This window comes from Blennius ocellaris, assembly GCF_963422515.1.
Source record: "Blennius ocellaris genome assembly, chromosome: 2".
Lineage (NCBI taxonomy): Eukaryota > Metazoa > Chordata > Actinopteri > Blenniiformes > Blenniidae > Blennius > Blennius ocellaris.
Window position 1 is genome coordinate 9140536 of NC_137651.1, and position 27950 is coordinate 9168485.

The window sequence follows — 27950 nt, forward strand, 5'->3', positions numbered from 1 at the left end:
GTTATCTGAATGCTGCAACACTGAGCTGATAATATACTGTACCTACCAGAACCGAGGCTCAGACAAAGGAGTACAAACACCTGAGGGGACTGAGGGGAGCGCTTAAAATTTGAGGCTCCCTGAGTTGGACTTTGAGGAAAAGGACATCATGCCCCAAGGAGAGAAACAACACAGTGAGGAGGGAAGAGGCAGCAAATGGAACAAAATTGTAATTCCCCATGTGTTGGGTGCATCTGAGAAACAGAGACAAATTAACAGAAAAGATCCCATCTCAGCATCTTTCAAACCAAGTAACACAGTGAGACAGAAACTGGCATATTCCAACTACGGCGCATCACACTCAGAGAAAAGCAATTTGGTGTATGCCGTAAAATGCTGCCGACTGTGCAATAACCGAATCTAAACAAACATAGGGCCCAACACAGAAGGGCTGACTCCTCCAGTACAGACTCAGCTGTCTGGTCACATCTCGAGGAACAGTCACAATCCTGTAAAGACAGCGATGTCCACCTTCTCCTAACAGAGGGGGAAGATTACTCCACACTCTCTCCTCAATTTGCACCATCGTTCTTATTTTTGTGCCACAAAAATTCAAAAATACAACTTCAAAAGGTCATGGTCAATCAAAAGTGGCCCACCTTTGAACCTTGTGTGACCTTGTGTGACTGCAATGACCAGATTGAGAGTTGATAAAGATTAAACAAAGTGTCAAGAGTCACATAGAAACCATTAACATAAGAAACACAAGGTCATTGCCATATGAAACCTTGGGTGGTCTTGGGTTTCTACTGTGGATAACTTTGAATACTGTGGTACATTGTTGACTTCCAGCTGACCTTCTATGAAAATGCAGTTTCTCTCTAAATTCTCTATTGCAATTCTTTATTTCTTTGTTCCAAGTACAAAAATGGGAAAAACCTTAGAAGCCCTCAATTTAACATTTTACAGAGGAAATGAGGGAGAAGTCAAGGCACATCGTGTTAGACTACTCTCATTCTCTGTCCAGCCAGTTTGACATTTTAAACTCTGGGTCTACTCACTATAGTCTCTGGCAAGCAAAAATATATTCAAGAAATCATTGTTGTAAAATGCTGTTATTATTACAAAATTTACCAACTGGGTCTGGACATCAGCTAATACACAGACTATTCTCAGTATTTGTTTATCTTTTTATGAATCCAATTTTTGTTTGGTGAATTTACAACCTGGTGGTTAATAAAGATGTATTCTATTCTATGGTGATTATGGCACACACACTGAAAAGACAATTATAAACTAGTACTCTATGTTAAAGGTTCACAGTTGATTTAAAGTCTTCTTCAAAACTCGACACCCCAACTCAAATCTACACCTTCACCAATGAACGTTAACAATGAAAACAACAACTTTGAGCCATAAATAGCCAGAAGAGAACCACGTCGCCCAGTGTGGTTCGATTATTAGTCGAAGGGTCATGAAGCCAGCTGAAAGCAATTATCCCTGGTTAGAATTGATTTCCACTGATCAATAGAAGCAACTGGAATCCTAAAATGACCATAAGCCATAGGCCAGCATCAACATAAACCTTTGTGTGGTATGTGTATCCACTATATCTGTTAAAAAAAAAAATGGTAGTTTGGGAACACATCTTTTTGTGTATTGTTTTCTGCCTCTAAAAGCAGCTACTAGTCCGAGGAGAAATATATGTATGAGCTGAGCTTTACACAGGCTGGAGTGGATGCATGAAAGGTGGAGGCGGGTCTTTTCCTTGCAGGTAATGCACCCTGTGTGATATTTCCATCTAACCACAGCCACTGATCCTTCCCTAATCCAATTCCCAGCCCTAATTACACACACTCCGACACACAAATGTAGAAAATGTCCAATGTACACACGATCTATCTCTCACACAAACACACACACTCACTATTTTCCACACGTGCACCCAAACACACTGATATTCTCAGATGCAGTCAAAGGAAAGGAGCTCGTCTTCAGCCAAGCGGAGAAGGTAATACAGTTTCTTGTTGTTGTGGTAAGTGGAGCAATGTTTCCATGGATAAGGCAGAGCCAGCAAAGCGGTTTGGTTTGCAAAAGTGGGAGTGAGTCATATTGAAAATCAATCCTTTCACTTCTCGTCATTGCTGTGTGTGTTGGTCATTTTCTGCAGACACCGACGGTCTATCGATTTAGGAGTGTTTCCATTAAAAATTTAAAAATCGAAAGGATAAACACTGAAGTGTGAGGCAACACACTAATGATCAGGGTGTCTGTTATATGAACATTTGCCTACAATGGCTGACATATTGGTCCTTCAGCTTGTGTTAATGAGTCCACTCTTAAGCTGTGTCTTAATACAGGTTCTGCATCCTTCAAGGGACACAGCTTTCTCAGTCTTCGGAGGGCCAGTCTGCTGAAGTGTGGGTAGTGTGAAGAGGATTACGACTAAAGCAATATTATATATGGGACAGTTTTGGTCCCAAAAATATATCTCAAACCAACACTTTAAAGAGGAGTTGTTCTGCTTTCCTTTTTGGTGGCATTTTTCTTCGGGAGGCTCAACACAATTCACACAACACTAATATTTTGCTTGTAAATTGGTTGGGTTTAAAGCCCATACCATCATTAACAAATGTCTTGATTTGTTTTTTAATCCCATAGACAGGGTTGGGGAGTAACGGACTACATGTAACGGTATTACGTAATTATGCTGCCAGATACAGCCTCTCAAGCCTATCAAACATTTATATGAGAATGAGAAAGAGAGAGAGAGAGAGAGAGAGAGAGAGAGAGAGGTTTGAAAGTGTTACGAAAAAGATGAGCTTGAATTTCTTGAATAGAAATAGTTTTGAAGACTAACACTTGAATAATTGAAAACTTTATTTGTATTGTGGTTTAGATTCATAAAAAAAAAAATCAGTGTTTGACACCTGATTGATTACTGAGTTTTAATAGTTTAATAGTTAAACACTTGTTCTGTTCAGTGCAATTTGTGTATGCTGTGTTAAGATTTGTCAATACACTGAGTAGATAACACATTCTATTCTTTCGTGTCTTTATTTTTTATGTTTGCTGGTGAAGTAATCCAAAATAAAAGTACTCTGGTACGTTACTTTTTTTAATGTTAGTACTAAGAGTAAATTACTGATTTATTTTTTTGTAACTTGTAATTGTAACGGATAAGGACAGTAACCTCACCAACCCTGCCCAGAGATCACATTAGTTCCCGAGTGTCACACATAACTAAACACCAGGTTGAGTGAAGGGTGTATGCTGCATGTTGAGCAAGTAACATAAATCAATACATTTACTTAGCTATACCCTTAGAATATACAAGACTATGGAGGATACACTAATATATGTTGCTGTTATGGAAACCATTGAATTCAGGTAGCCTTGATGCAAGCTGACTAACGTCATCCATCTTGACATACAACTTTTGAAGGTTACAGCCTTTATTACATTGATATGATTCATGAGCAAAAGCTTTGCCTCTCCTTTGGGTAAGAAACTTGGAATTCAATTTGATACTGTAAACATTGATAAAAATGTGCAACAGTTGAATAGTTCAGCCCCATTTCCAAGATAACTGCAATTTTCAATGACTGACAGTTCTTCAAAATTACAGTCAAGTTCGTGCAATAAATGTGCACGCCTGTGAATCTTGTCTGTAATTAGGAGAGTAGATCTTCTGATGTAATGAGGGCCACTATAATGACAAAAAAGAGCTATCTTGAATGGTCCACGAATTGTATTTATGAGAAGTACACAAGCCAAAAACTCTCAGCTGTGGCACGATATAAATAAAACAAAGAGTATCAAGAAGCTCCTTTTTAGATGGGCATTGATATTTTGAGGTTTTATTACATCACAATACAGGTTTCTTCCCGCAAAGTGTGTTTTCTCTGGCACAACACAATGAAAGTGGAAGAACCTGGAAGAGAACAAAGCCCAACTCGGTAAACATACAAACACCTTTTTGAATTGTGACGCTATCAAAAAACATTGTGACGGCTCCTTTTGTGTTCGTGCACCGTGCTGGTCTGTCATTTATTTTCCATCTTTTTTTTTTCCTTCTGTTTGCTTTTATTTGACCAAAATATTGTTTCAGCCGACAGACACTCGGGGAAGGGAGAGCGACTGAAAAGAAGGCAGAAGGTGCGATTCTAAATGACAGGCTTGTGGGTTTAAAAATCAGAGGGCTGCTTTCTGCTGGTGCTGATTTGACTCAGAGCTGCTTCGCATTTAATGACTTTGTCTCTACCTCTGATTTCACAAGCTATACCATGTGTCGAGCACTTGAACAAAAACCGGTAAACACCAGCTTTCCCCCTCTTCAATTACCTGGCGTTTCTCCTCAGTGTTACTTACTTGTTTCGCCCATCTCATATTCACTGTCTCGTAGCAGTTCAAAGATGTCCACCTCCAGTTTGCCGGTGGTGGATCGGTTAGTCTTCCTGTTGATGCTATCTTTGGCCAGTGTGATGGCCAGCCGCTCTCCTCTGCTGCACTCCATAGGGTCATCAAGGATAGCAGCTAAGGAAAAGGGAGATAAAATGGATGGTGAGGCTGGGCACAAGGGAAACGAAGGGAGACATAAAGGATACATCTACCCTGGTAACCGTGGACCGTTTTTCCAAATATGTGAGAGTCAGATGGGCCTGTGCGGCCGCCAATCTTTCAGTCTGAGGACCGATAAAAATGTCATTTTTTCCTTTTCTACAATAAAAGTTCAGCCCACTGAAAGCTGCTCCCAAGCTGCATGGATTTATTAGCACCAATAGTTATGTGACATTTTGTGAAAGCTGTTCTCCATTAATCTGGAGTGCCGACAATGGCACAGTATTGTTCTTAATAAATCCATACACGTTGGGAGCTGCTTTTAGTGGGGAACATACTTTTGTTCTAAAAGGGTGAGTGCTGTGTAATGTAAATACGAGTTCTATATGATAAAACCTTGAGCACTTAAAAGCCTCAAAATCTTTCCGTGGCTTGTCGCCACTTTCAGGAGTGCCACAATAATATACATTTGCAATATCCTGTTTATGACAGCAAAAGGACTCAAAACATCTGCCACTTGTTTGGCTTTCATAGAGGCACACTGGAGACTTCAGACTCTCGTCACAACAGCAGCAGCTTTTCAGAGCCTCTACAGCCAAACTAAATCGGTTCGCCACAAGAACATTACAGGGTGATGAGACTACATGTTATATCCTGAAGTGATTTGTGTGCTTTCTGCATGCAACACTTGTGGTAATGTAGCGTTATAATCAGAAAAACCCATTCATGCTGTGTGCATAGTGGCGGCAAACCCAATTATAAATGGACTGGACAAAGATAATGCACTCCCCTCATTTTTGGTGCAGAAAAAACAATAATAAAGCAGCCCCACAATTTGAGAAAAAAAAACTAGAGGAAATTTATTAAACAGGATATTTATCATTGCAAAGCACCAACCAACTGGAAGGAGTGGTTCATTTGTAAGCATGCTCTGATAATTTGAATAATATTATGAATTTATTCTGAGCCATTCAACAGCATAGATGCCAAATTGACATGGAGGGCAATTAAAGGGGTAGAGCAAACATAATTTGTTTACCGTGTTGTCACACAGGGGAGGAATTGAATGGCACATGACTTAAGATATGATGAAAAAATGTTACAATAAAAAAAAAAAAAAAAAAAATTCTGCCAAAGTATGAGGGGCTGTCCACACGAAAACGCCAGTTCACGTAAACGAGCCATTTTTGGCCAATTATCCACATGAGGCGCTGTTCTAGAAGCCCCAAAACGAACCAACATTGCAGCTCAGACACAAACTTTCTCTTTTATAACTGAAACAGTTCAGAGAAATGCATTTCCGACAACATTGGAACCGAGAAATAAGCTGTGCAGTCGAAAAGTCAAAACGACTCTTCGTAGCTCACCACTTTGAGTGATGTGTTCAGATGCATCACGCAAGTCCGCCCCCCGATATATATATATATATATATATATATATATATATATATATATATATATTTTTTTTTTTTTTTTTTTTTTTTTTTTAATTGTATTTTATTTATTTATTTATTTTTTTTAACTAATCCATCTAACCATAATTAGTTAATTGGCTCTCCTCAGTAAAACAATCCAAGGACAAATGATAAACACCATTCACTTTTAATTAAAAATGTGCATTTATTGTGATAATTATAATTTCAAAGGTTTCCTTTGGGCTGTTTTGGCCCGGTGGCTACGGTATATGTTGACATATATTGATTCCATTAAACTGCTAGCTTCTTTCTCAGCAGTGATGCAAGTTGAAAAAAAGGGCTTAATTTCAAAGATAATGTAAATTTGACATGGAGGAAGATCATTATTTGTCCAAATACATCAATTAAATCAGCTCAAACTTTACACCAAAACAGCTTCACAGCTCTTCAGCCTCAGTACATATGCAAAAATGTGTATAATCTGCACACAAAGCACAATATAATGACAGTAAGTGGTTCATAAGATAACAAGTACAAGTACAGATAATATTATACAGTGTATTACACTTCAACATGTCTACTATATAGATCACTCAAGGGTGACTATAAAAACATAATAGAGAGAGCACCAGATGTGAAAGCAAGCTAAGTAATTAGTGCAATTACACAAGGCTAGTACAAAGGTTCCCGAGTTAAATAGATTACATTTACAGCAAAGGCAGAGGCAGGAGATAAAAGTAACCAACCCGGAAATGAGTGAAATTAATAAGGCCCAAAAAAGACAATTAAGAGCAACGCAGCCGAAAGGTAAATGTAGTGCAGACACTCTATTAAAGAGGGAGGGAGATTAAAAAAATAAAAAGAGTCTCTGTTGCATTGTTGTCTAATCATATCAGTATTAAATGTGCAGATGTGCATACAGAGCTAGGACATGTTTGAAGTGACCTTTTCCCTTCTGATCATACAGCTCAATAAGCAACAGCTAACTCTGACTTTCAAAGATGAGACATATCCACTCATCTGATATCATGGCATGTCACAGTCACAGCAAGATAATATCTAGAGCCTATTACAATGCTTCGTTAAGAAGCACTGAGTGACAGGGGGGCATCATCAGGGGTCACACTCGTCTCTGTCCCACTGGAACCCCTAACCCTAACACGAACCCATCGCGGACAATAGATGGATTCAGATCTTTAAGCACTTAACATAACTCCCTCTTGATCATAAACAGCTGAAAACAGCTTAATCTGATCAACAGCACACTATTTGAATAGAAGAATAACAAAACATCAATAGCACAAAATGAATTAAACTTTCATTCAAGAGATTTCTTTGTAACGCGCAATGATGGAGACTTGTAACTATGAGTGTAGAACAAATTACTGTATAAATTCAAATAATGTATCCCCCAAAATAACGGCTTGAGGTTGTGAGTGACAGGCTGGAGAGTCTTGGAGCATCTATGCATATTCTCATTCGTCCAAAGTAGGAGGCTTTCTCAAAACAAACTGAACCAGGGCAACTGGATTTGATCACATATATTGGAAGAGTTTTATCCATTATCCAAGTGGCTTCATCAGTCCATAAACGTTCCCTTGAATGGGCTGAGTAGTCATGACAACAGCAGAGTAGTGGGACATTACAATATGTCCCACAGTGTCAGAACATGAGCAATTATGAAAACGCAAGCTATATTCAATATATCTATACTAGTAAATCACTTATGCCTGAAATCAGTTTTCCACCCCCTTTTCTCTCTGTCTAAGTAACAGTGGAATGGCCACCTGGCACAACCTGGTTGGTGAGACAATGTGACTCCGAACTGAGGTAAGACTGAATTAACCAATGACCCAATGAAGGCACCGTCCCTTTCTCACGTGTATCTTATGGATTTGTCTTTTGGAGAGAAGTTTGATTTTCTACTCTCTCGACTGATGCTTTGATGCTGTGACCACACTGGATTTAGGAAAGATAGCGGATCAATGGACAGACAGACAAGTCCAATAAGACATGAAAATATCTGTTGTGAGGGAGAGTGTAACGACTTATGTCTCAATGAGGCAAACACAAATAAACTGAGTGACGACAACACCTCGGGCCACACAGTAAAGTCAAAAATCATCTGCCGCTCAAATGTTTTAGTTGTAATTATTTAAATATCTCACTGAAATAATTTTGTTTCACACATTTAAGGTCCAATTGATAAGATCAGCATAACACGTTTGAGCACACATTTTGTTAACTATTTCACAGCAACTTAAATAAACTGCTTTATCAAATAGCTGTAATAATAAATGTCTCCTCCATATTCAAAGCTTTAAACAGAAGGAGTGGCCAACTGGGTCATACCAAGTAGCATTCCTTTTTGTAAGGGATGCTTCAATTTAGTTTTTTGACAAAACTATTTGAGTCATTATGTTAACATTTTTTGAACAATTGTGAAACTTTTGCATGTTAAAGGGCTGACCTGATGGTGTGTGTATTTAAGTATTCAGTATATTTACAGATCAATTTCCTCTCTACTGCATGCACAGTTGTGTCACATTGTGTTCTTGTCTGCAGGTTAAATATGTACTTTCCGTTTTCTGTTTCACAACGTGTTCTGCTGACAGATTTATTTCTGAGATCTGAAAATATAAGTTTGGCAAACATGTCAGTCCTTTTTTAAAAGAAAAAAACACACCAACACTCAAGTCCTTGTGCAGCTCAGTACAATACAAAGGACATTTTTTTCTTGGATTCCTTTGTGTTTACACAAGTGTAAATATTTGGCATGGCAACAGAAAGAACTTCAGTCAGATTTGCAATCATGGTGATTTAATAAATGATGCCAAGTATACCTTAACAAATCAGTTTTCTGAAAAAATGAGCATTGAAACTGTAGGAAACTATCACTCAATCTTTTGATGTCAATAGAAGCTTGCAAATGTGCAACCTTATAATGCATATTAACCTGCACTGCAACATGACTCATAAATAAATCAGCCAAAGTTTTTTGACTGATGTTTTTCCTTTTTAGCAGTATTTACATACGTTCTCATAAATTGATACGTGTTCTCCTTTTCAATTAATGTACAAAACCATGTAAAAATGTAAACTATCTTAAGTAGAAGCATTTATAAACACAGCAAATGTGTGTGCAGTAGTATACCTCAGTACAAGTTATGATTCTGACAGACTTTGGTCTCCCAGGAATTGGCATTTTGCAGTGGTCGATACATGACAGCTGGCAAACAAGCAAGGTTGTTTTCATACTGGGGAAAAAACCAAACCAAAACATGAGCTGAAGCTTGAGTTATCCAATCTAATCAATGAGTACCCAGGAGGTACGCTGAGGTGCAGTGGACGATGCACTGTGGAGGGGAGGCTCAAGTGAAAAGCAGGTATGAAAGAAGAAATCCTGCAAGAAAGCTGCACACAGCAGAGGAATGTGATCTCATTAGGTATTTTAGCATCACTCACAGAGCTTGTCCTTTCGTAAACATGTCAACACACTCGGGTTCAGCAACAAAGCACCAACCGCACAGTTTTGAGTCATCATACGCAAACTGCAGAAGCTCTGTTAACACCGCCTGGAAGAAGAGCCCATTGTATAAAACCGAGAGTCGTTATTGCAAAGAGCTGTGGAATTCTGTCAACTTTGTTTGAAACATGTGTAATGCAACATTGAACCTCTTCTTGCAGCCAGACATGTACACTGTACGCACACACACGTGCACACAGCTTGTGCATTCAGAGCCATGAATTATCCAGCCTGAACTTGTGGCTTTTTTTTTTAACCACAGCAGTAATGTTTATACGTTGAAAACTTTAGACTTCTAACTTTGTGTACATTTTGCTTGCCTTTGTTTTCCATTGGAGTGACACGTTTTGTGTCCTAAGTGCACAGAAGCTTTGGAAAGTGGCAGCCAAGGGTGAAAAGCAATTATCCAATTGAAGGAAGTGCAGTCTCCTCTATTAACACAGAGGCTGCATCTCTCTTTCCATCGGACAAAGTGCTAAATGCAGATGAAATGAACTTGCTCTTTAACTACAGTGCAGTGTAATTATTGATAAGATGTGACAGTGAACTCATAGGTTTTGATTTGGGGAGAGCCTATTACCTGATGGGAGGAGGGGAAAAAGATTCAGCAGGACATGACCTGAGATCAGCTTTCAAAGGATAGCCATAGAGTAAGGCGGCTGGCCACTTATTTGGATGGTTAATGTGACACAGTACAGTGTGACATACATTTAAATAGATTTCTATTATACATATGTTCTCTTTAGTTATTAATACCTTGTGAGACTGGGACTCCTCCCTCAGGTAACTGAGGAGCTGGAATCAATTGAGGGTGAAGAATGAACACAGCAATGCTGAACATACAGCTTTCTGTAAACTAAACACAGTCAATAATTTAAGTGTTGACATAAAGTTATTTTAAATTTTTTTATGATTAGCTTACAAGGTTGTAGAAGTGAGGCAGTGACACTTCGGACAATAAAAAGAAGGGAGATTTTAACGTGAACGCTTGACACGATTCTACTGAAACTTCTGGCTTTCTCAGGTAAAATGAATCGTCCATCTCCAGCATCGAGTATGCATTGAGGATTTTGACCAGACCATACAACTGAGCAAAATGTTTTATTCAAAACCAAAGCTTCTAGCTCATCCCTTTTCTATGCTTAAAGCAAGCTACAGACTCTCACTTTGTTGCTCAGAAACTCTGAAATATCTTCCAAACTAAATTATAGTGTGCAACTCTGAATGCTGGCATTTCCATTTTATAATCACAAATGTAGTTGGGGGGTTTTCTCAAATTACACCAAGTACCTAGAAGATGAGTTACTGAGGGAGATAAGTGGCTCTCTACATCACTAGTAAAAGACATGGCACGACTGTGGCTAATGCATTCATGTCCAAACAGGATGTTTATCAAACATTTATTGGCTCTTTGTGTAATTTCTACCACCTGTTATTTTTCACGTTACTTTTTCAAGTGTGCTTCCACTCCTGGAAGCACCACATTGGCGCAATGGTCTGCGTTGCAGGTGGCCATGAGCTTTATGGTGGTGTGAGGCCACGTTTACACTTGCCTGGGTTTTTACAAAAATGGACATTTACCCCTCCACCTTGAAAAAAAAAAAAAAATCTTTATTTACACAGACCCGCATATATACTTGGATTTTATCCCGACCTCCACAGTGGCAGTTTTCAGGAATCATCGTTTGTGGTGAGTCATGGTTGCGTTTATGTGTAAATTCCTGGTGATTCCCAATGTGTAAACGTGGCCTGAATCTCACAGCAATCAGCTGATTGGACTCATCCTGGCTTCACTCTCTATAGAAGCCAGTCCAAAGTCACAACCAGATGCTGGATAGTAGACTTCTCTCACCTTGGAGCTCTCTGGCCAATTATTAGTTGTTGCTCTGCTGTTTCAGCGTGTGTGCTTATTTGTTTAGTACAGGTTAAGGTCAATTGGGTGCTTATTTTTTTGTGCATTTTCCAGATTCCTGACTTTGCTGAGTTCCTGTGTTTTCGTAATTTGGTGATCCCGAATTCTGGTCGGCTTCTCCATTTTGAGAGTAATCTTGATTTTGTTTATGCTTAGTTTTAAGTGTGTAGATTACCTCCTGCCCACTAGTTGATGGTATTGAGTCTTTATTTACCTGAATAGTATTGCTCCCTCTTTTCATTTTCCTGAAAGTCCTGTGTTTTTGTAAGATTCTAAGTTTGTGAATAAACACTCTTTGTATTTTTATCCATCTCTGTTTGCCTGTCCTGCATTGGGGCCTTGTAGTAACAGCTTCGTAACAACCTGGGCCTTTAGATTAGTGGTATTCAAAGGGCCGCAGCTTGGGGGTGCTAGAAAGTCTTCGGGTCAGGGGATGGTAGATTAATATGAGGCTTATAACAACATCAAGAAACCTCTAATGTGCCAGGTTGTGCACGTTGATACCTTAAACACAGTAAATAAAATCAGGGGGACACTTTTGCCCACCATTTTTACCTTCATTTAATTTTTAGGATGATATCATAATGCAAAGGAAAACTTAATTATCTTCTTCAACACTCAGAAATGAACTTACTTTCAAAATAAGCAAAATCAGAAAGTCATTCATTTAAATAAAAGCTGATTAAAAAAACAAGACAAAGCAAATCTTCCCAGTTCAGAGAAATGTGGTTCAGACTCTTTAAGAGCTGATCCTCCAAAACATAAAACAACTTCTATAGCTTCAAAATGGAAATTCTCATGTAAATTCATTTCACCTCTTTTCAAATGAAACCAAACCACCAAATGAGGAGCATAATTCAAACAAAGATCACAATTTATAGGCAAAGTGCAAAACAATAAAATGAAAGGTCATGGACCTCAGGATTGGAAAATTGCAAGGGGCTGCCCTCCCTCGGCATCACGATCAGCTTCCTTTTAGTTTAATGGGTCTGCACGCTGCCCTCTTTTCACAGCGAGAGGAGGGTGAGGAGCTGAGGAGGGTGATTAAGATGACAGTTTTATCTTTTATTTTCTTTCAGTGATGACATGAAAGTGGTGTAAAGGTTATGTTGGGAACATATTGTTGTTATATTTTTAACTAACAGGTCACCTTCCTTTACCAATAGGACTCCAAACTGTGCATAGTGAGACGCACATTTAAATCACAGAATGCAAAATGTATCTTTACTCGTCTGGAAACAAACAGCTTCTTGGTTTCATTTCAAAGATCTCCTTCGAACTGCCTCATTCCTTTTTGCAATTTTCAGGATTTTTTTGAATCCTCGTAAATACCAACTGATAAAAAAAAACAAACAAGAAAAACAACTTTATTCATTGATTTCATTTTTGCTCTGACATTAATTAGCTGCAAAATGAGACATCTTTCAGAGCCTTTTTAGTGGAAGACACCCTCCGTTTATTTGCTGTGAATGTGTGCAGATGTATCAGCATGTGAATAAACATCCAAGTGTGTGTGTCAGGGGATGAAAATACTGTATGTCATGCTTGTCTAATAGTTGTTTTATTCACTTGAAGCAGCATGACCGCGGACTATACCACAGCCAATCTGTCTGCTCGTCTGACTGCATGGCAAATGGAATTGCTGCTTCCACACTTTAATCAATCTCATCCGAGAACCCTGTGGTGTTCACCACCGAAGGAAGCGGAGGTGCTATCTTACATAATTAGGAAACCTTGCTCACGGAAGACCTGGTGACAAGAAACTGATTTCCTGGTGTCACATAATGTAATTATAGCCTACACACTCCGATCATAATGTGTGTGAGTGGACTGACATGTTAAGTCTCATTAATCTGAGGCTTGATGCTAAAGCTGACTGTCCTGGCCTGTAAATAAAGTTTGACAGTTTCACTCTGTGCTTATTCGGGCAGCAGTTTTCACATAGTATCTGCAGTGGTGAGTTTGAAAAGCAGTTAAGAGCCACAGGTACATCTAAGAAATAGAAATAATTACAAAGTTGATACTTCTTTTTAGTACAACTGCGGTTTATATGGAATAAATTAAAACTTTTTGGACTATTTGGTTACAGAGTTGAAAATACATTGTAGGAAAAATATGGCTTCCCCATTGTAGAGTAATTTTTAAAGACCTGCAGGTGTGTAAACTGATGTTGAGATCAGTGTTTACCTGACTGAAACCAAGACACGTACAAAGCCTCTCTGCAGAGTCTGCGAATATAAAAGCAATCAGCTGGGAAGCAAATGAGAAAACACTGCTTTTGTTTTATAACTTACTTACGCAAACAATCTGCATGGGGAGAAGAATGAGTGGCGCCAGTGTGATAAAGACGGGATAATTAGATAGTTGTAATCTTGTCGACTCGGTGAAAGTTATTGACAGCATCTCTCAGCAGACTGGCCTTTGCCGGATTGACTGAGACGAGAGGGACATCAGATGATAAAGCTTCTGACGTTGTTCTAAAAAAAGCCAGGTCAAGTCATTACCACAACAGAAGAATATGCAACCACTGTGTGCAACATGCTGTGGACCGAGGATCCGACATTACAGTAGAGCAGGGGTCTCCAACCCTGGTCCTCCAGTGCACCTGTCCTGCATGTTTGAGCTCTCTCCCAGTTGCAACACACCTGATTGCAATGAGGGGCTCGTTATTGGGCTAAAACATGCAGGACAGGTGCCCTTGAGGACCAGGGTTGGAGACCCTTGCAGTAGAGGGTATTCTTCAAACACATGCATCCATGTTTTGTCACAACACATTTCACAAAGTAACCTGCTATTTCACTGATAACACTGTGTTTTAGCATTTAGCAGCTTTGCGAATACAAGCATTACTGGACACCCAGGTTGAACCTCAACCGGATCCACAGTATTAGTATTACTCTAGTATTGGTGAAGAGTGAGTGGCTTTGACATATTACCAATGGCTAAGTGCTCTTTGCTGGTCTGTATAATGGTAGCTGAATATCATATCAATTCTACTGCTGTAAGGTCAGTAGATGATACTGTAGGACAAACTATTGACATGCGGACATCGGTCAGCTTTTACAATACATGCAATCTGATGTTATGAAGGTCGCGTATGTACCATACTATAATTTCAGTAGTGAGGTTATTGATAGCTGGACATCTTTCATGTGTCTATAAGAAGGACTGCTTCAGTTTCAGGGTGAGTAACAGTGGTTATCCTCCAGCACACAGAGTTTAATTTAGCTGGTAACAGAGGTGTCGAGAGAAAAAATGTTTTTTAATGCAAGGAGAGCAAGGAAGAGAAATGGAGAAAGACACAGAAGGAATGGCACAACTATAGGATGGACATAATGTAAACCTAAAAAAACTAAAACACAATGGCAGACACAATACATACAAAGACATAAATATGCATATAGAGAAGAACAAACCTGCAGGGAGAATAGAAAGAGACTGAGAGACAAAAACAAAACAAAAAAGACAGACAGAAAAATACTGTTTGTGGAACCAGAGTAAAGTGCAACTAAAGTGTAAACATGTTAATTAAAAAACACATCTTACATTTTTGTGTTTACCTGCAAAATAAGTGGACTTGTAATGTCTAACAATAGCTGTTTGTTTTTCCAAAACAAACTTATGTAAGTAAAAAAGAGAGAGTGAGAGACCGAGAACACACTAGCGCTGCTGTCGATGACAAAGACAGGGTGATGGCAGCTGTCATAGATAATATTTGTTAGCCGTGTGTGTGATATGAAAGTGTTATCATAGCCTGTGATATCATTTGTGTTCTCTCATCTTCTTCACTGCATACATTCTGTGTATTTGCATGTCAAGCGCATCTCTCTCCAATATGTATTTGTGACCAGATTTTGGATGGGAGGCTTATTCCACCCGGGGATAAATGAGCAGAAGGTCTCATGCTGCATATATTCGAGAAAATACTCCTGGGGAAAGCAGTGCTTGTGCGTTTCCAAGCTCAGTGTGTCGGAGTGCATTGTATGCATACATGTCCTGGGATTAATTGTTTATATAGTGTATCTCCATTTAATTTCTGCTCCACTTCAGCTTATTAGCAGGCAGTACTGCGGAGCCTCATAGCCTTTAAACAACAGCTAGCCAAGTGTAAATACACAACTAGCTGATGCAGTACCACAGAGACTTTGAAAACTGCACAGTGTGCTGGGGTTTATGCAGCAACACTCTGGAAAAATACAGGATTTAACACAACATGTAGTTGTAGACACACAACAATAAAAGAGCAGATACACTTAATGCCAAATCAACTCCCAAAAAACAGATGCAAAGGTGTTATGTGTTGTAGGTCTCACAGTGTATACTTGTGGAAGAAAGCAAATGAAACAGACAATATTTGGCAAGCTCTGTATTTGGCACCGGCACACAGACTTTTCAGATGGTGAAAATACCGCAGATGTTGACATGAAGCAATAAAGAACCAACGGATGCACACGCAAAGATGGTTCTGCTTTTTATTGGTGATACATCAGCTGCACCACAGGGTTGCCAGTGGCTGCGCAAAGACAACAGATAAAGTGGGAGCAGAGAAGCTGCCTCCTGAAGGGTTCCACTGAATAGACTCTACCAATGTCAGCATGATTACAGGACATCCACCAAGCATAAAATTAAGTCTGTGGAGAATCTGTCACAGGAGCTGTAAGATTGATGGAGATGGACATGGCTAGGTGAGTTTGGGAGTGGAGAATTCTGGATAACCGCAAAAACAAGCCCATAAAGTGAATGGTTGGTTTTGACATTATCATCTTGGGCCACCAGTTGTTGTTCCTGTGTATATGCATTGTACTACCATATTTATTTCTCTTGCTGACAGACAAATGCTGCAATTTGCTTAAGTCCACACCCACTGGGTTGGAGCTGCCTAAAAGGCAATTCATCAATGCAACATAGCCCGCCTACAAATCCTACTCTTGAACCAGCTGAGCCAAGCACAATGATCCAAAATCATGATGACTTCATACTGAATGAGGCTGCTGGTACTGAGCACTCCAAAGGGAAACATTTCAACTTTAGAAACGAGAGGTAATTCCTGACAGTGTGGTGATAGAGAATGACCAGCGGTTGTCATGGAAAGACAGCAAGGATTATGACTCAATGCATTCAGGCCACACTGGCATGGGCTCCAACCAGAGGGGCATGCCTATTCTGTGCACCAAAAATCTGAAGTCCACCAGGAGCTGGCTTTGCATTCAAGGATAGCTGCCGCTTCGAAGCGGTGCTGTTGGCATTTACAGAGAAGCCTGACGACTGACAGAGGAGAGTATAATTTGTAATTTTAACACATCCATTTGTGTTAATTGACAAAGAAGGCCATCATTCAAGTCATACAGCACAAACTACATTTAAGCTGCACTTAATTAGACTGACAGAGACTTCCTGCTGGGCACATTCAGCACTTTACATGTTGACTGAATTCCACAGGACAGTGTGCACTTTTGCAAATCTACAGTTGTCGGGGTGAAAATAGCACTGCTGAGTTGGTGGAGATACGCTGAAGCAGGTATTTGTGAGACAATGAAAGAGTTTAGTCATAAATCCAGAGGTCTGACAGCTTATCAGATGCCAACACAACACAGTTTTACTGCCACAGGCAAAAATGTAACTCTATAAGACTGATAAGAGCAATAGATCAATCTGCTTGCAAAAGTGAGCAGGTAAAAACAAAAAAGTATGTGACCTAGTAATCGAGCGGGAAAATGCATATGTGACTGGCTGCGGTGTCTCTTGGGCCGAGGTATTGAATCCTGAGATTTTTTTTCAGTGTTGTCCTGCTCCCCCAAACCTCAGTGTAAAAAATATGCCAGATCTGCACTTTGCAAAAAGCCTTATCAGGAGTTACTTATTACTTTGATTTGTTTTGGAGGAGGACAGTGTCAAAAACAAACTCTCCAACATGTAGGGAGTAAATGGTAAATGACTACATTTCATCTTATTTTTTCTTTTTTTTTCTAGTGAAGTGGTTTACACTGTTGGTCATACCATCATACACACATGTACCGTCAGAGCCAGAGATCAATCCTTGTGTTATGGGCCTGGACAACAATCTACTCTACCAACTGAGAAGTGACTAACTTAAACCACTCTGCAGTGGTGTGTGCTTAATGCAGTCCTGATGTCACTTACAATCACTTGCTGCAGTTCAGTATGCTGAGTTGCTTGCTTAAAAATGCACAAAGTAACTGGCAACATTTTCTGCTGCACACTTAATGAAGGTCTGTTGTGATAACAGTAGCAGTGACATTCACAGCAGAGTTATAACTGACAGGATGATGGCCAATCACTCACTGGAGATGATGTGAGCAGATTCTAAACATTAACAATAACGGCCTTCTGATGGCCAAGGGCTGGAAGAAAGTCACACTATGACAGTAAATTTAAGAGCTCAGCGTACTCTCTTGATTGCGTCGTTCCCAAAAGCCTCATTGGAAAACAAACAGAGGACAGAGTTCAACCTCTGTCGCTTGCAGCCTCCCCTGACTCCTCATACCTGACTCCTTCAGGCGGATAGCTGTGGAAGCCAGCCGATCATAAGCTGGTTGACAGCTCTGTCACTGTCACAGCCATGAGCGTGACGCTTCAATTTTATTCCGGAATTAGGGTTTAAGGAAAATGGAAGCTATGGAAAAGGGTGGAATAGAACATTCATTCTTTCATGGAAGGATGAATCCCCCTCAGTCAGACATGATGACAGAAATAGAAATATGCATTGCGTGATATGTTGCCAGCTCCTGTCAAAGCTGGACATGGCGAAGGATATCATTCTTTAAAGGTAGGGAAGAGTTTGAAGGGTCAGAAACACAGAAAGCGGTACGGTGAGCAGTCCCATGCTCCACTACTTTCACAAACTTCTGTTAAAAAAAAAGAAATGATTGAGGGAGTAAATGTCCTCAAATACACAAAAGAATGGAGTTTATTGTTCTTGGTTATATTGTAGGTGGTTAAACATTTGATGGAATCAGTACAAATAACTGCACATTTGTTTTATGTCGCAAACTATTTAGAGAGACATGAAAAAAAGGCACAGACTCATGTCTGTGCTAGTTTCACTCGAAAAACAGGAGAAAGTGTTTTTAACTTCAAGAATAATGCTCAAAGGGGGAAAAAAAGTGTTTATATGTGGGTGTCTTAATGAGCCGTTACACTATTCTCTTTAGAACATTTGTAAAACTACACAAGTATAGCCTACACCCAGATGCACTGTATAGGCAAAGCTTTCATCGCTACAGCTCACATCATAGAAAAGACTGTCTTTAGCAATCTTTCTCTGTTGGGGGCAGGGATAAAACCTTAAATGCTATCACTTTGAAGAAAATAGTAGCGCTTGGTGCCCAATCCATGGTTACCATCAATTCTTAAGACAACGTCAATTAATTACAACACAGGCCTTCTTCCCTGTCTTTCACTCAAAAACACATTCCCATTACATCTATACAGATATTTACTTTGTCCTTCATCAAGCTACTCTCACCACTTCCATCACTCTTGGTGTCAAGGGACAAATTAACTCAAGGTAACCAACCCATCCTATGAAAAACCAAGACTGGGAAGAAGTGAGCTGAGAATGAAAGTCACAAGTTCATCTTCATTTAAACCTCTAGTCCATATGAGAGAAAATGAATGATGGTTTGGGCCAAGCCTGCCAGGAGTCAGACTGACAGGCATGGGAGGAGCGAGGAGATATAATGGTAGAATTACCGACTAAAAGATATAAAAAAGAGAGATGGAGAGAAAGTGACAGGAAGAGATGGTGACAGAGGAAAAACCCAGGGCAGACCTGTTACGACGACTAACAAAATGACAGCTTGTGACAGACAGATGGCTGACGGTCCAGGAGTGATGTCTGTGGCACGAGAATCTCGACAATGATGACAATGAGGATGGCAAGGAGGAGAAGAGGGTGGAGAGGAAGGAGGGGGAGGCTGATGGTTATTATGATGAAAAACGTGTTGATGTGGCGGTTGTAGTTTGACTTCTGGACCCAAGGGATAGAAGACAGGCAGGCAGGCAGGCCGGTTGGCAGGTAAGCAGACTGAGAGTCCTGAGGGAATTCCAGCTCTCAGTGGGTGTCATTACCCATCAGTCAGTATATCTTCCTGAACAGGGCTGGCCTACAGATAGAGCCACCGGCACATAATTGTCTGGAAGGTCAAGGGAGACCACCAGACATTTAGATGAGAGGAACAGGAGGAAAGGTTCAAAGGGAAAAAAGCAAAAAAGACAGAAGGAAAGAGGGGTGCCAATGCAAAGAAAAGAAAGGTAGCATTATCAGCTCATAAAAGAGAGAAAGCAACTGAACACTTGTCAGCTCCTAAGAAGCTGCATAGGGAGACACTTGATGTAGTGATAGCCTGAAGTAATATGCTATCATACAGTACATGTATTGCTGAAGAACATGATAATTGATGTACCCAGAGAGCATAAACAGATGCATGCAGGTGGCCTTTGGCATTTTGACATGAAGGTTTAACCTGGACGAAACTCACCTTTAAAATAACAGAAGATTTATTTCTGTGGAAGACAGGAGCAAGTCCTTCATGGAGGACCTCAGACCAACCTCACTCTTTCAAAGGTCATTTCCCATTTTAGAAGAATTCAATCAATCAATCAATCAATCACTTTGTAAGTGCTTCCAAAGGACCAGAGGGCTGCAACAATCAGGTGATTTATGGGTGATTTTTGGAGCAGCTGTACTATTTTTTGTGACAAAAAATAATCGGTTTCAACAAATTTACTTTGTTTGTAATGCATCATTATGAACGTCTTTGTTTTTTGTTTTTTAGTATCTTCGAGCATGTTGTTGACAGTGCCATTCACTATTTTATTGTTATGGAGCATGAGAACAACACAAGTTCTAGGAAAACCTAATTTGCGTAACACCACTGTATGTGAACATCTGTTTAATTTCCTTATGAAGGTGCACAGCTGCTCATATAAAAGAGACTAGAAGTAATGTATACAATGCTGTAAGGAAAGTGGGTCATAAAAGACAATTGTCTTTGATAAATCATGTTATTCCTGACTTTGGCAGAGACGCTATTGTTTTAACCATCTGTTTTTCTATGTGCAGCATCCTGTGCTATTGAGTGCCCTAATTAGTGAAAAGTGAAGCCGCATGCTAATGCTAAATGTAATATTCTAACGTTGGGACATATTTCTTGAAGTTTGACATGCTGAAAATAAAAAAATTTTTAAACGATTGATACATCATTCATTACATCATAATTCACAATTGGATTGCTGTTTAAATTATTGGTTCAACTTTCAGATGCATTGTATTTACAACAGAGATTGACAGAAAACTTTTCTTACATGAAGTTACAGTCATGTTAGAAAGTTGGGACCATGTAGCAAATTTACACTCTGGCGATAGGTGAAATCGAATTAATTCTTAGTCATGATGACCCAAACCAAATAACCCAACATGCACAGGAGGAACAGACACACAAAAAAGCCTCCACGGCCAGAATTAAAGGACTAGAGTTATTCTTGCAATTACTTAATTCAAGATTTTTGTATTACAAAAAATAGTATTCACAAAAGTTATGTACAATGTGTCACACTTGTGCACTCAGTGACATCAACGATTGACTATTTTGTTATCAAAATGAGAATTCTGATATAGAAATGATACGGATGAAACAATATGGTCTCACATCTTCCAGAGAAACTGTTCAGCAATGAAAGCCATAGGCTGACTTACAGTACCGATGGCTTTGGGGTGAAGGACGTTCATACGTACAGAGCCCCTTCATGCAGCCTCACCAAACATCAGGTAAATTAAAACTTTCAAAGGGGGGACAGATAGCAAAACCAGACCATTTTGCTGTTATCCATTAGTACCATATGACTGAATGTGTGACAGCCTTTGATGCGACAGTCTTGGGAAATGGTCGGACATTCAATCACTTCGATGGGCTGAGAGCACCAACGGCCGCCAGTGCTCATCGTGTCTCTTTAAGCAAACGCAACTGTAAAATCCACCACATGAAAAGGACATTCGTAACCTTGCTTTCGATCTCTCATCACTCTCTCTATCACTCTATCCCCCTTTATTTCTCTTTATCTCACCCACACTGGCATGTCGTCATACACTCCCACTCTGAATGATGGCCATTGCATATGAAGGATTTATTCTTTATAACCATTACAACAGGGTAGCCAGGGACACTTCTAAAGTCGTGGGCACCATGAGTATCAATCACCTGAAGACACAAAGCAAAGCTCCAAAGGCAATTTAACAGTATCAACACTGATATGTAGCCCACCAACCCCCACCCGTCGGGCACAAGCCCACAGCCATGTGTCACACTTCTACTTCATCCTGTCTTGTGAAATCAAGCCAGAGTAAAAGGACTAATGACATGTACCCTCAGGGGGAACATGTACACCCTGCATGATAAAATCTGACCCAAAAATTAAACATTTGTGCTGTGAGGCAAGACTGGTAGACATTTCACCACTACTTCCAATGCTACCTCAGAACAATTGAACCATAAAAGGCTAAGGGAGAAATAGCTCAACTAGAGGTAGTACCTATTCCAAAAACACAGGAACAAAAAGTCCCTTCCGTGGGCACAAAATAAAAATAAATAAAAAATGTCTGGGGGTAAATGGGTGAAATTACTTCTCACTGCACAAATCTGGCAAAATATGTGCCTTTTTATGTGACATTATTATGTGGCTTTTTATAGTGTGATGATTCTCATCAGGTGTGAAGAAGTCAGAGGGATGCAGAAGAGAGAGAGAGAGAGAGAGAGAGAGAGAGAGAGAGAGAGAGAGAGAGAGAGAGAGAGAGAGAGAGAGAGAGAGAGAGAGAGAGAGAGAGAGAGAGAGAGAGAGGAGAGAGAGAGAGAGAGAGAGAGAGAGAGAGAGAGAGAGAGAGAGAGAGAGAGAGAGAGAGATGAGAGAGAGAGAGAGAGAGAGAGAGAGAGAGAGAGAGAGAGAGAGATGAGAGCAGGACAAAATACCAAGGAGAGAGAGAGAGTCTAAAAACAGATGATAGCAACCATATGTAACCAAGGAACCTAAAAATAGACTCAAAAATGAAATCACAATTGATAAAAAAAAAAATCTAATTAAGAAAGAAATTTATGGTCGTCTATACAGAAATATTATATTACGTCCATATTTTGCATCATGAAGCTGCATCAGATTGGATTAGGAATGTGTGGGAGACCAAGCCTGGTGAGGTTATGTTTATATCTACCGGTACACTGAAAAGAAAGAGAGATTTGAACGGGCATCAGGGTAACTCGCTTTGACTTTTGACAGTGAAAAAAATTAGAAAAAGACTCCAGTAATATCAGGGAGGGAGGCATGGAACAAAGAGATGTATGGAGAAGAGGCATTGAGAGTGCCTTAAGGGAGAAAGAACAAGACAAGTCATATGTGGATGTTGAGTAAGGTAAGGATGTATCCGAGAGATATTGAAACTTCCATAGCCGTCTCCAATAAACCTCCGGGGGAAACAACAGTGGACTAAAGGACGGAGGGTGAGGGCTGTGCTGGCATACATGGGTGTCACCGTCACCCTCTCACAGCAGCCGTGCTGCGGTTCATGCTCTCTGCCTCTACACACTCACAGAAGTCCATGGGCAATGTTTCCGTCTCTGCTTTCAGTATTGAGGGTTTCAACTAAGGGTCACTTCTGCCTCATTAAAGTGCTATCACATGGGACACAGATGGCCATTTGTTGCAGTGGCGGCCATCGAAAACCCCTGCAGAACCCCTTGATTGTTCGGACACAGTTCCATAAATGAAGCCTGAATGGTGAATAGGTGTGATAGACTATAGAGTTTCCCTGGTGAGCAAGGCAGACACATTAACAATGTAACTGCAAGACCCCAAGATAGGTGCCCGGGTTAACACTGTGTTTCAGGCTGATGCTGAAAACCCTTTCCATTTGTGTGTGTCTGTAACTACTTCAGTGAATCTGAGAAACAGAAAGAGCAAGACAAAAAGGACAATAAGCTTTTGTCATTGTGATTGTTAGAAGACCAGCAGATAGAGAGTCAACATGGGACCATCCCCCCTGTAGAGTGTGTGTACAGATGATAAGGTGAGGGATCCGGGGGGCCGCTACAAGACACAGGTGAGCGTGAGCGGACAGTAATCCATGGTGGTTCCCTACAGGACAGCACTCTGTGTAATCTGAGGTAAGGAGATAGGAGAAATACAAGAGGGACAATCTTCCACTGACCCTGAACAGTCAGGGAGCCGGTGATGGAGACCAAAAAGGCAACAGAGGGAAGGAGAAAAGCTACACACACACACACACACACACACACACACACACACACACACACACACACACACACACACACACACACACACACACACACACACACACACACACACACACACACACACACACACACACACACACACACACACACACACACACACACACACACACACACACACACGGAGACCTGTCAATTGATTCAGTGCAGAGCGAGCTAATAACACAGTTGGCTGCGCAGTGAAAATAGCCCACCTGTCTGTACACAGTTGATAGACTGCCATACTGCCCTATAGTCCCAGATATATGTATGTTTAATTGTGCCCATACTTAATTTAACAACACTGCCCATGATGTCCAGCAATAAAACGTGTCATTTTCCTACTTCCTGTGAAGTCTGTGGGATGTTCTGCGGCTTGTGTATAGACAGTATTTCTGTGTAACAAAAATGTAATGCTTTGATATATTGCTTTGATATGAAAACTGCTTTTTTATTAGTCATGTATCAAACAACGTTTTTTTTCCTAATTTTAGGGGACTCGTGCATATACATCATTGGACTAAAATATGTAAACAAACTTAATTGCGTTGTGACAGCTGTTGTGACTGAAATTTTGAGTCAGATTTACCAAAACATTGGGGCCTCATTTCTAAAGGTTGCTTATGCAAAAATTAAAACGGGTCCTGAAAGATGAGTACACCAAAAAATTAACTCTTGAGGAGAATGTACGTACCGGTAGCTCAACTTTGAACCTTGCACATGCGACGATGTGCTGCCGATCGATTGTTTTTTTTCTTTTATTAGTGATTCCACTACTGTGACACCAAATAATATCATTCTCCTGACCTTCACCTCTTCCATGACTATTTTGCTCTCTGTAAAAATTATTTTTCCTCGTCTTTTCTGCCACGATTTAGCGTTGAATGCTGGTGATCAGCAGGCTGATTGAGATGCAAAAATATCGACGTTGGACTTTGCATTGACCATGTATGGTAAAAAGTGGGCATGTCAATGGCGGGATCTGAACAGCGCAACCTTCCAAGTGGACTGCGATCTATAAAAGTAAAGGGTGAGCAGACGCACATTCGCACGGTTTTACCGATCCTATTTTTTGGGGGGCGCATATCATTTTCAGCTTTTGGGTGCACGTGCATTTTTTGTAGGAATCCTATGCAATATTTTATAAATGAGGCCCCTGGTGCACTGAGCTAAATGCAACACAATACATGTTGCATTAGTGTGGCGGGATTTCCCCCCCTAAAAATTCACCAGCTGCTTACAGAATGTATAAAAGAGTCAAACAGCATCAGTGATATACATTGATTATGATAAACTGAGAGAGGATGGGTGTCTGAAGTCTGTCACCTCCTTTGTGTGGTTCACCTACAGCTGTTTGTTTCATGCTGCTTTCAAATTTCAATTAGACTTTAATTGAACCAGATCAAGCCATTTCCAAGCAGACATAGACCTAAGTGGATTTGGTCTGCTTGTTTGATTGCCAACGCAACTATACAACCATACCAGGATTTGTGTTAAATGACACTAAAGATGTGAAATGTGACCACACTTATAAAGGCAAGAACACAAGCTTAAAGTAAAAATCATTGCATTTGTTTGTTACTGGTGACAACTAGAATGTGTGGCAGTTTTGTTTTTAATTGCAATGTTAAGAAAACCTATTTATGGCCTTGAAATGAAGAAAACACAGTCATATACCTTTGTCAAAATACTCAGACTAACATCCTATCATTTAAATATATGTCCTGATTGTATGTGTCTTTCAAAGTCCAAATATCGGTTTATATATTTTGCTTGTTCGTTCATTGACTCATCCAGCAACATCTGTCATGAATCTTCAATGTCTAGTTCTAACTGTAGGCATCTGTCCAATCATTCATGCTCTGATTCATGTTTTATTTGCTCTCATCAAATTCAATGTTAAGAATGTTGGCATACAAAACAAACTTAAACTTACTTTGTATTATGTTATTCTTGAGTCCTTTCTGTTCATGGGCAACATAAGCAGTAAACATAATAACAAAGACCTGCATCTAGTAACAAGGCAGTAGAAACATGGTTACTTGGACATAGTAGTGACAGAGTCTTTACCATTTGCACTGCTGACAGAGTCTGTTGCTTTGTCTCATTGATCCAAATAACCCCTGCGAGTGTATTCACAGAAATACACCACATCGTGAACTACACATCAAGTCACTAATAGTGAGAATGTACTGTGTCCTTGCAGCATGACAAATATCTGATAAGGAACAATGAAACAAGCCAGTTCTTAGTCACTCCCAGGATTAGTCAGCCATTAGGCAAGCTGCCTTCCGTCACCTCTTGGAAACAGATCTGGTGAAGTCACCATGACCACATGCTAATGAATTTCAAATGAAGCACAGGTAAGAAGATGGATGAAGGCATGTGCACAGGTGGGTGGACACATTAGTGTTGCCATGTAGTTGCACCAAGTAGCACCAGCGCTAGTATGCACAGTGGACATCTGTGTAGCCAGAGGTGGTGCTCAAGGCAAGGGTGGCAGCTGCCAATTGCTGTGCCAACTGATTGTAATGGCAGAGAGTCTGGCAACAGCTGGGAAGGGGAGGGGGGGCTATGAGGATTCGCCAAACTCTTCTCTGAGCCGTGATCAAACACGAGGCATAATGGAGGGGGACTGGCAGAGTGGGGTGTCAGGAGAGGAGTGTGTATATCTGCCACAGGAGAAGGGTTGTTTTATCTGTCAGTGTGTGAATGTATGTGTGCTCATGCGGGTATAAAAAGGATCGATGAGACAAAAAAATGGATGCGACACGAGGGCAGAGGAAGCAAATCTGCTTGCACAGTTGTGACCTGATCATACAGAGTAAGAGAATAATTATTGTCAGGTGTGGGGGAGCACACAGTTTCAGAGGAGGTGCAACAGCAGCAATAAATCTGGGTGTCTGTACAACGAACAATTGTACCATTTTATGTAGAAAGCTTGAGTACAAAACCTGAAGTGTAGTCATCACGATAGTCACAGACTATCAAGACTTGCCAGATAATTAACGGGAAGCCTTCACTCGTAGGAGAGCAGAGATAATTCTTCTGTTTGAATATAGATCTCAACAGTGCTTAACATTAACAAATTATGAAGAATTTGCCTCAGGGAATAAAGTATTTGTAATCTAGTATATGCTTATAATGAGAAAATGTAAGATGTTTGACATTCAACTACAGAAAGAAAAAAAAAAAAAAAAAACCTGGAGGTGATGAAAGCATATGTGGCTTGTGAGCGATCGACACATTGAGGTTCACACTATATCCCAGCACAATTCCAAGACCCAGCTATGAATAATATTTCACAAGGTTTAGATGAGTCTGATAAGCACTAAAGAATGATATAATTCTTCACATAACATTGATGATTAAAAATAAATTAGACCGACACAGAGTTGTTACATCAGTAACAACACTTTTTTTTGTACTTATTTATACAACATGATATTTCATCAGAGGTACTAATGCTACAATCTTATTCAATACTTACAACATTTATTGAAACAAACATGTCCTGATGATTTGATGTTATTAATCTAACCACCAGCAAGGGTCTCAGGCTGGTCTTCCCAGAGATGAGAGGCGCTCCCTTCACCAAATGGACACCCCCAGTGGACTGCTTTGCTATTTCCTGCGGCTTGTGAGTGAATGCATCTCTTTGCTTCTCGTTAATGTCTTTATAAAAGTTGAGTTTGACACGCCACATAAAATTCCATAAACTGCTTTCACAAATTTGGAAGAAAACAAAAAGAAAAGAAAAAAAAACCCTATCTGGCAGATCAAATGAAGTTTCAAAATCATCAAGTGCAGCCAGACTTTGAACTTTTAAATGGTGGGGAGGTTTGTCCATGAATTACACTGAAACCCAGCAGCATTAAAGTGCTGCATTTCAAACATCAGTTTGATGAACTGAGTAAGCGTGCATAAATTCAATATAAACCCACATTTTTCCTCACAGTGGCTGGGGGAAACCTACTGTGTTAGATAGTACCAGATGTCACTTCGATGGGAGGACAAAGCCTTGGTAGGGAGTCCCATCATCAGTCAACACACCTGCATCTCATAATTTTATCATTTCTGAGCTCTCTATGAAGCATGATAACAACACCCTCACTGCAATCAGGTGTTTTGGAGTGAAAACCTATTTAATACAAGCAGGACTGCGGCTCTCCAGGATTGGACATTACTGTGTTAAGTGATCACTGCAGAGGCAGGTGGAAGTGGTAATCCTCAGCTCTTAATCACTTGGAATTAATCCA

At 40.1% G+C, this 27950-nt stretch overlaps 1 protein-coding gene across 1 annotated transcript in view; it reads right to left on the minus strand.

Moving 5' to 3' along the window:
- Positions 1-27950, minus strand: part of grik4 (glutamate receptor, ionotropic, kainate 4) — a gene marked incomplete at both ends in the record, with an annotated part of 199642 nt that overhangs the window by 151143 nt on the left and 20549 nt on the right. The window contains one exon of the mRNA XM_080512931.1: positions 4351-4515. Coding sequence (XP_080369057.1) covers positions 4351-4515 — 165 coding nt within the window. The remainder of the gene's footprint in view (positions 1-4350; positions 4516-27950) is intronic.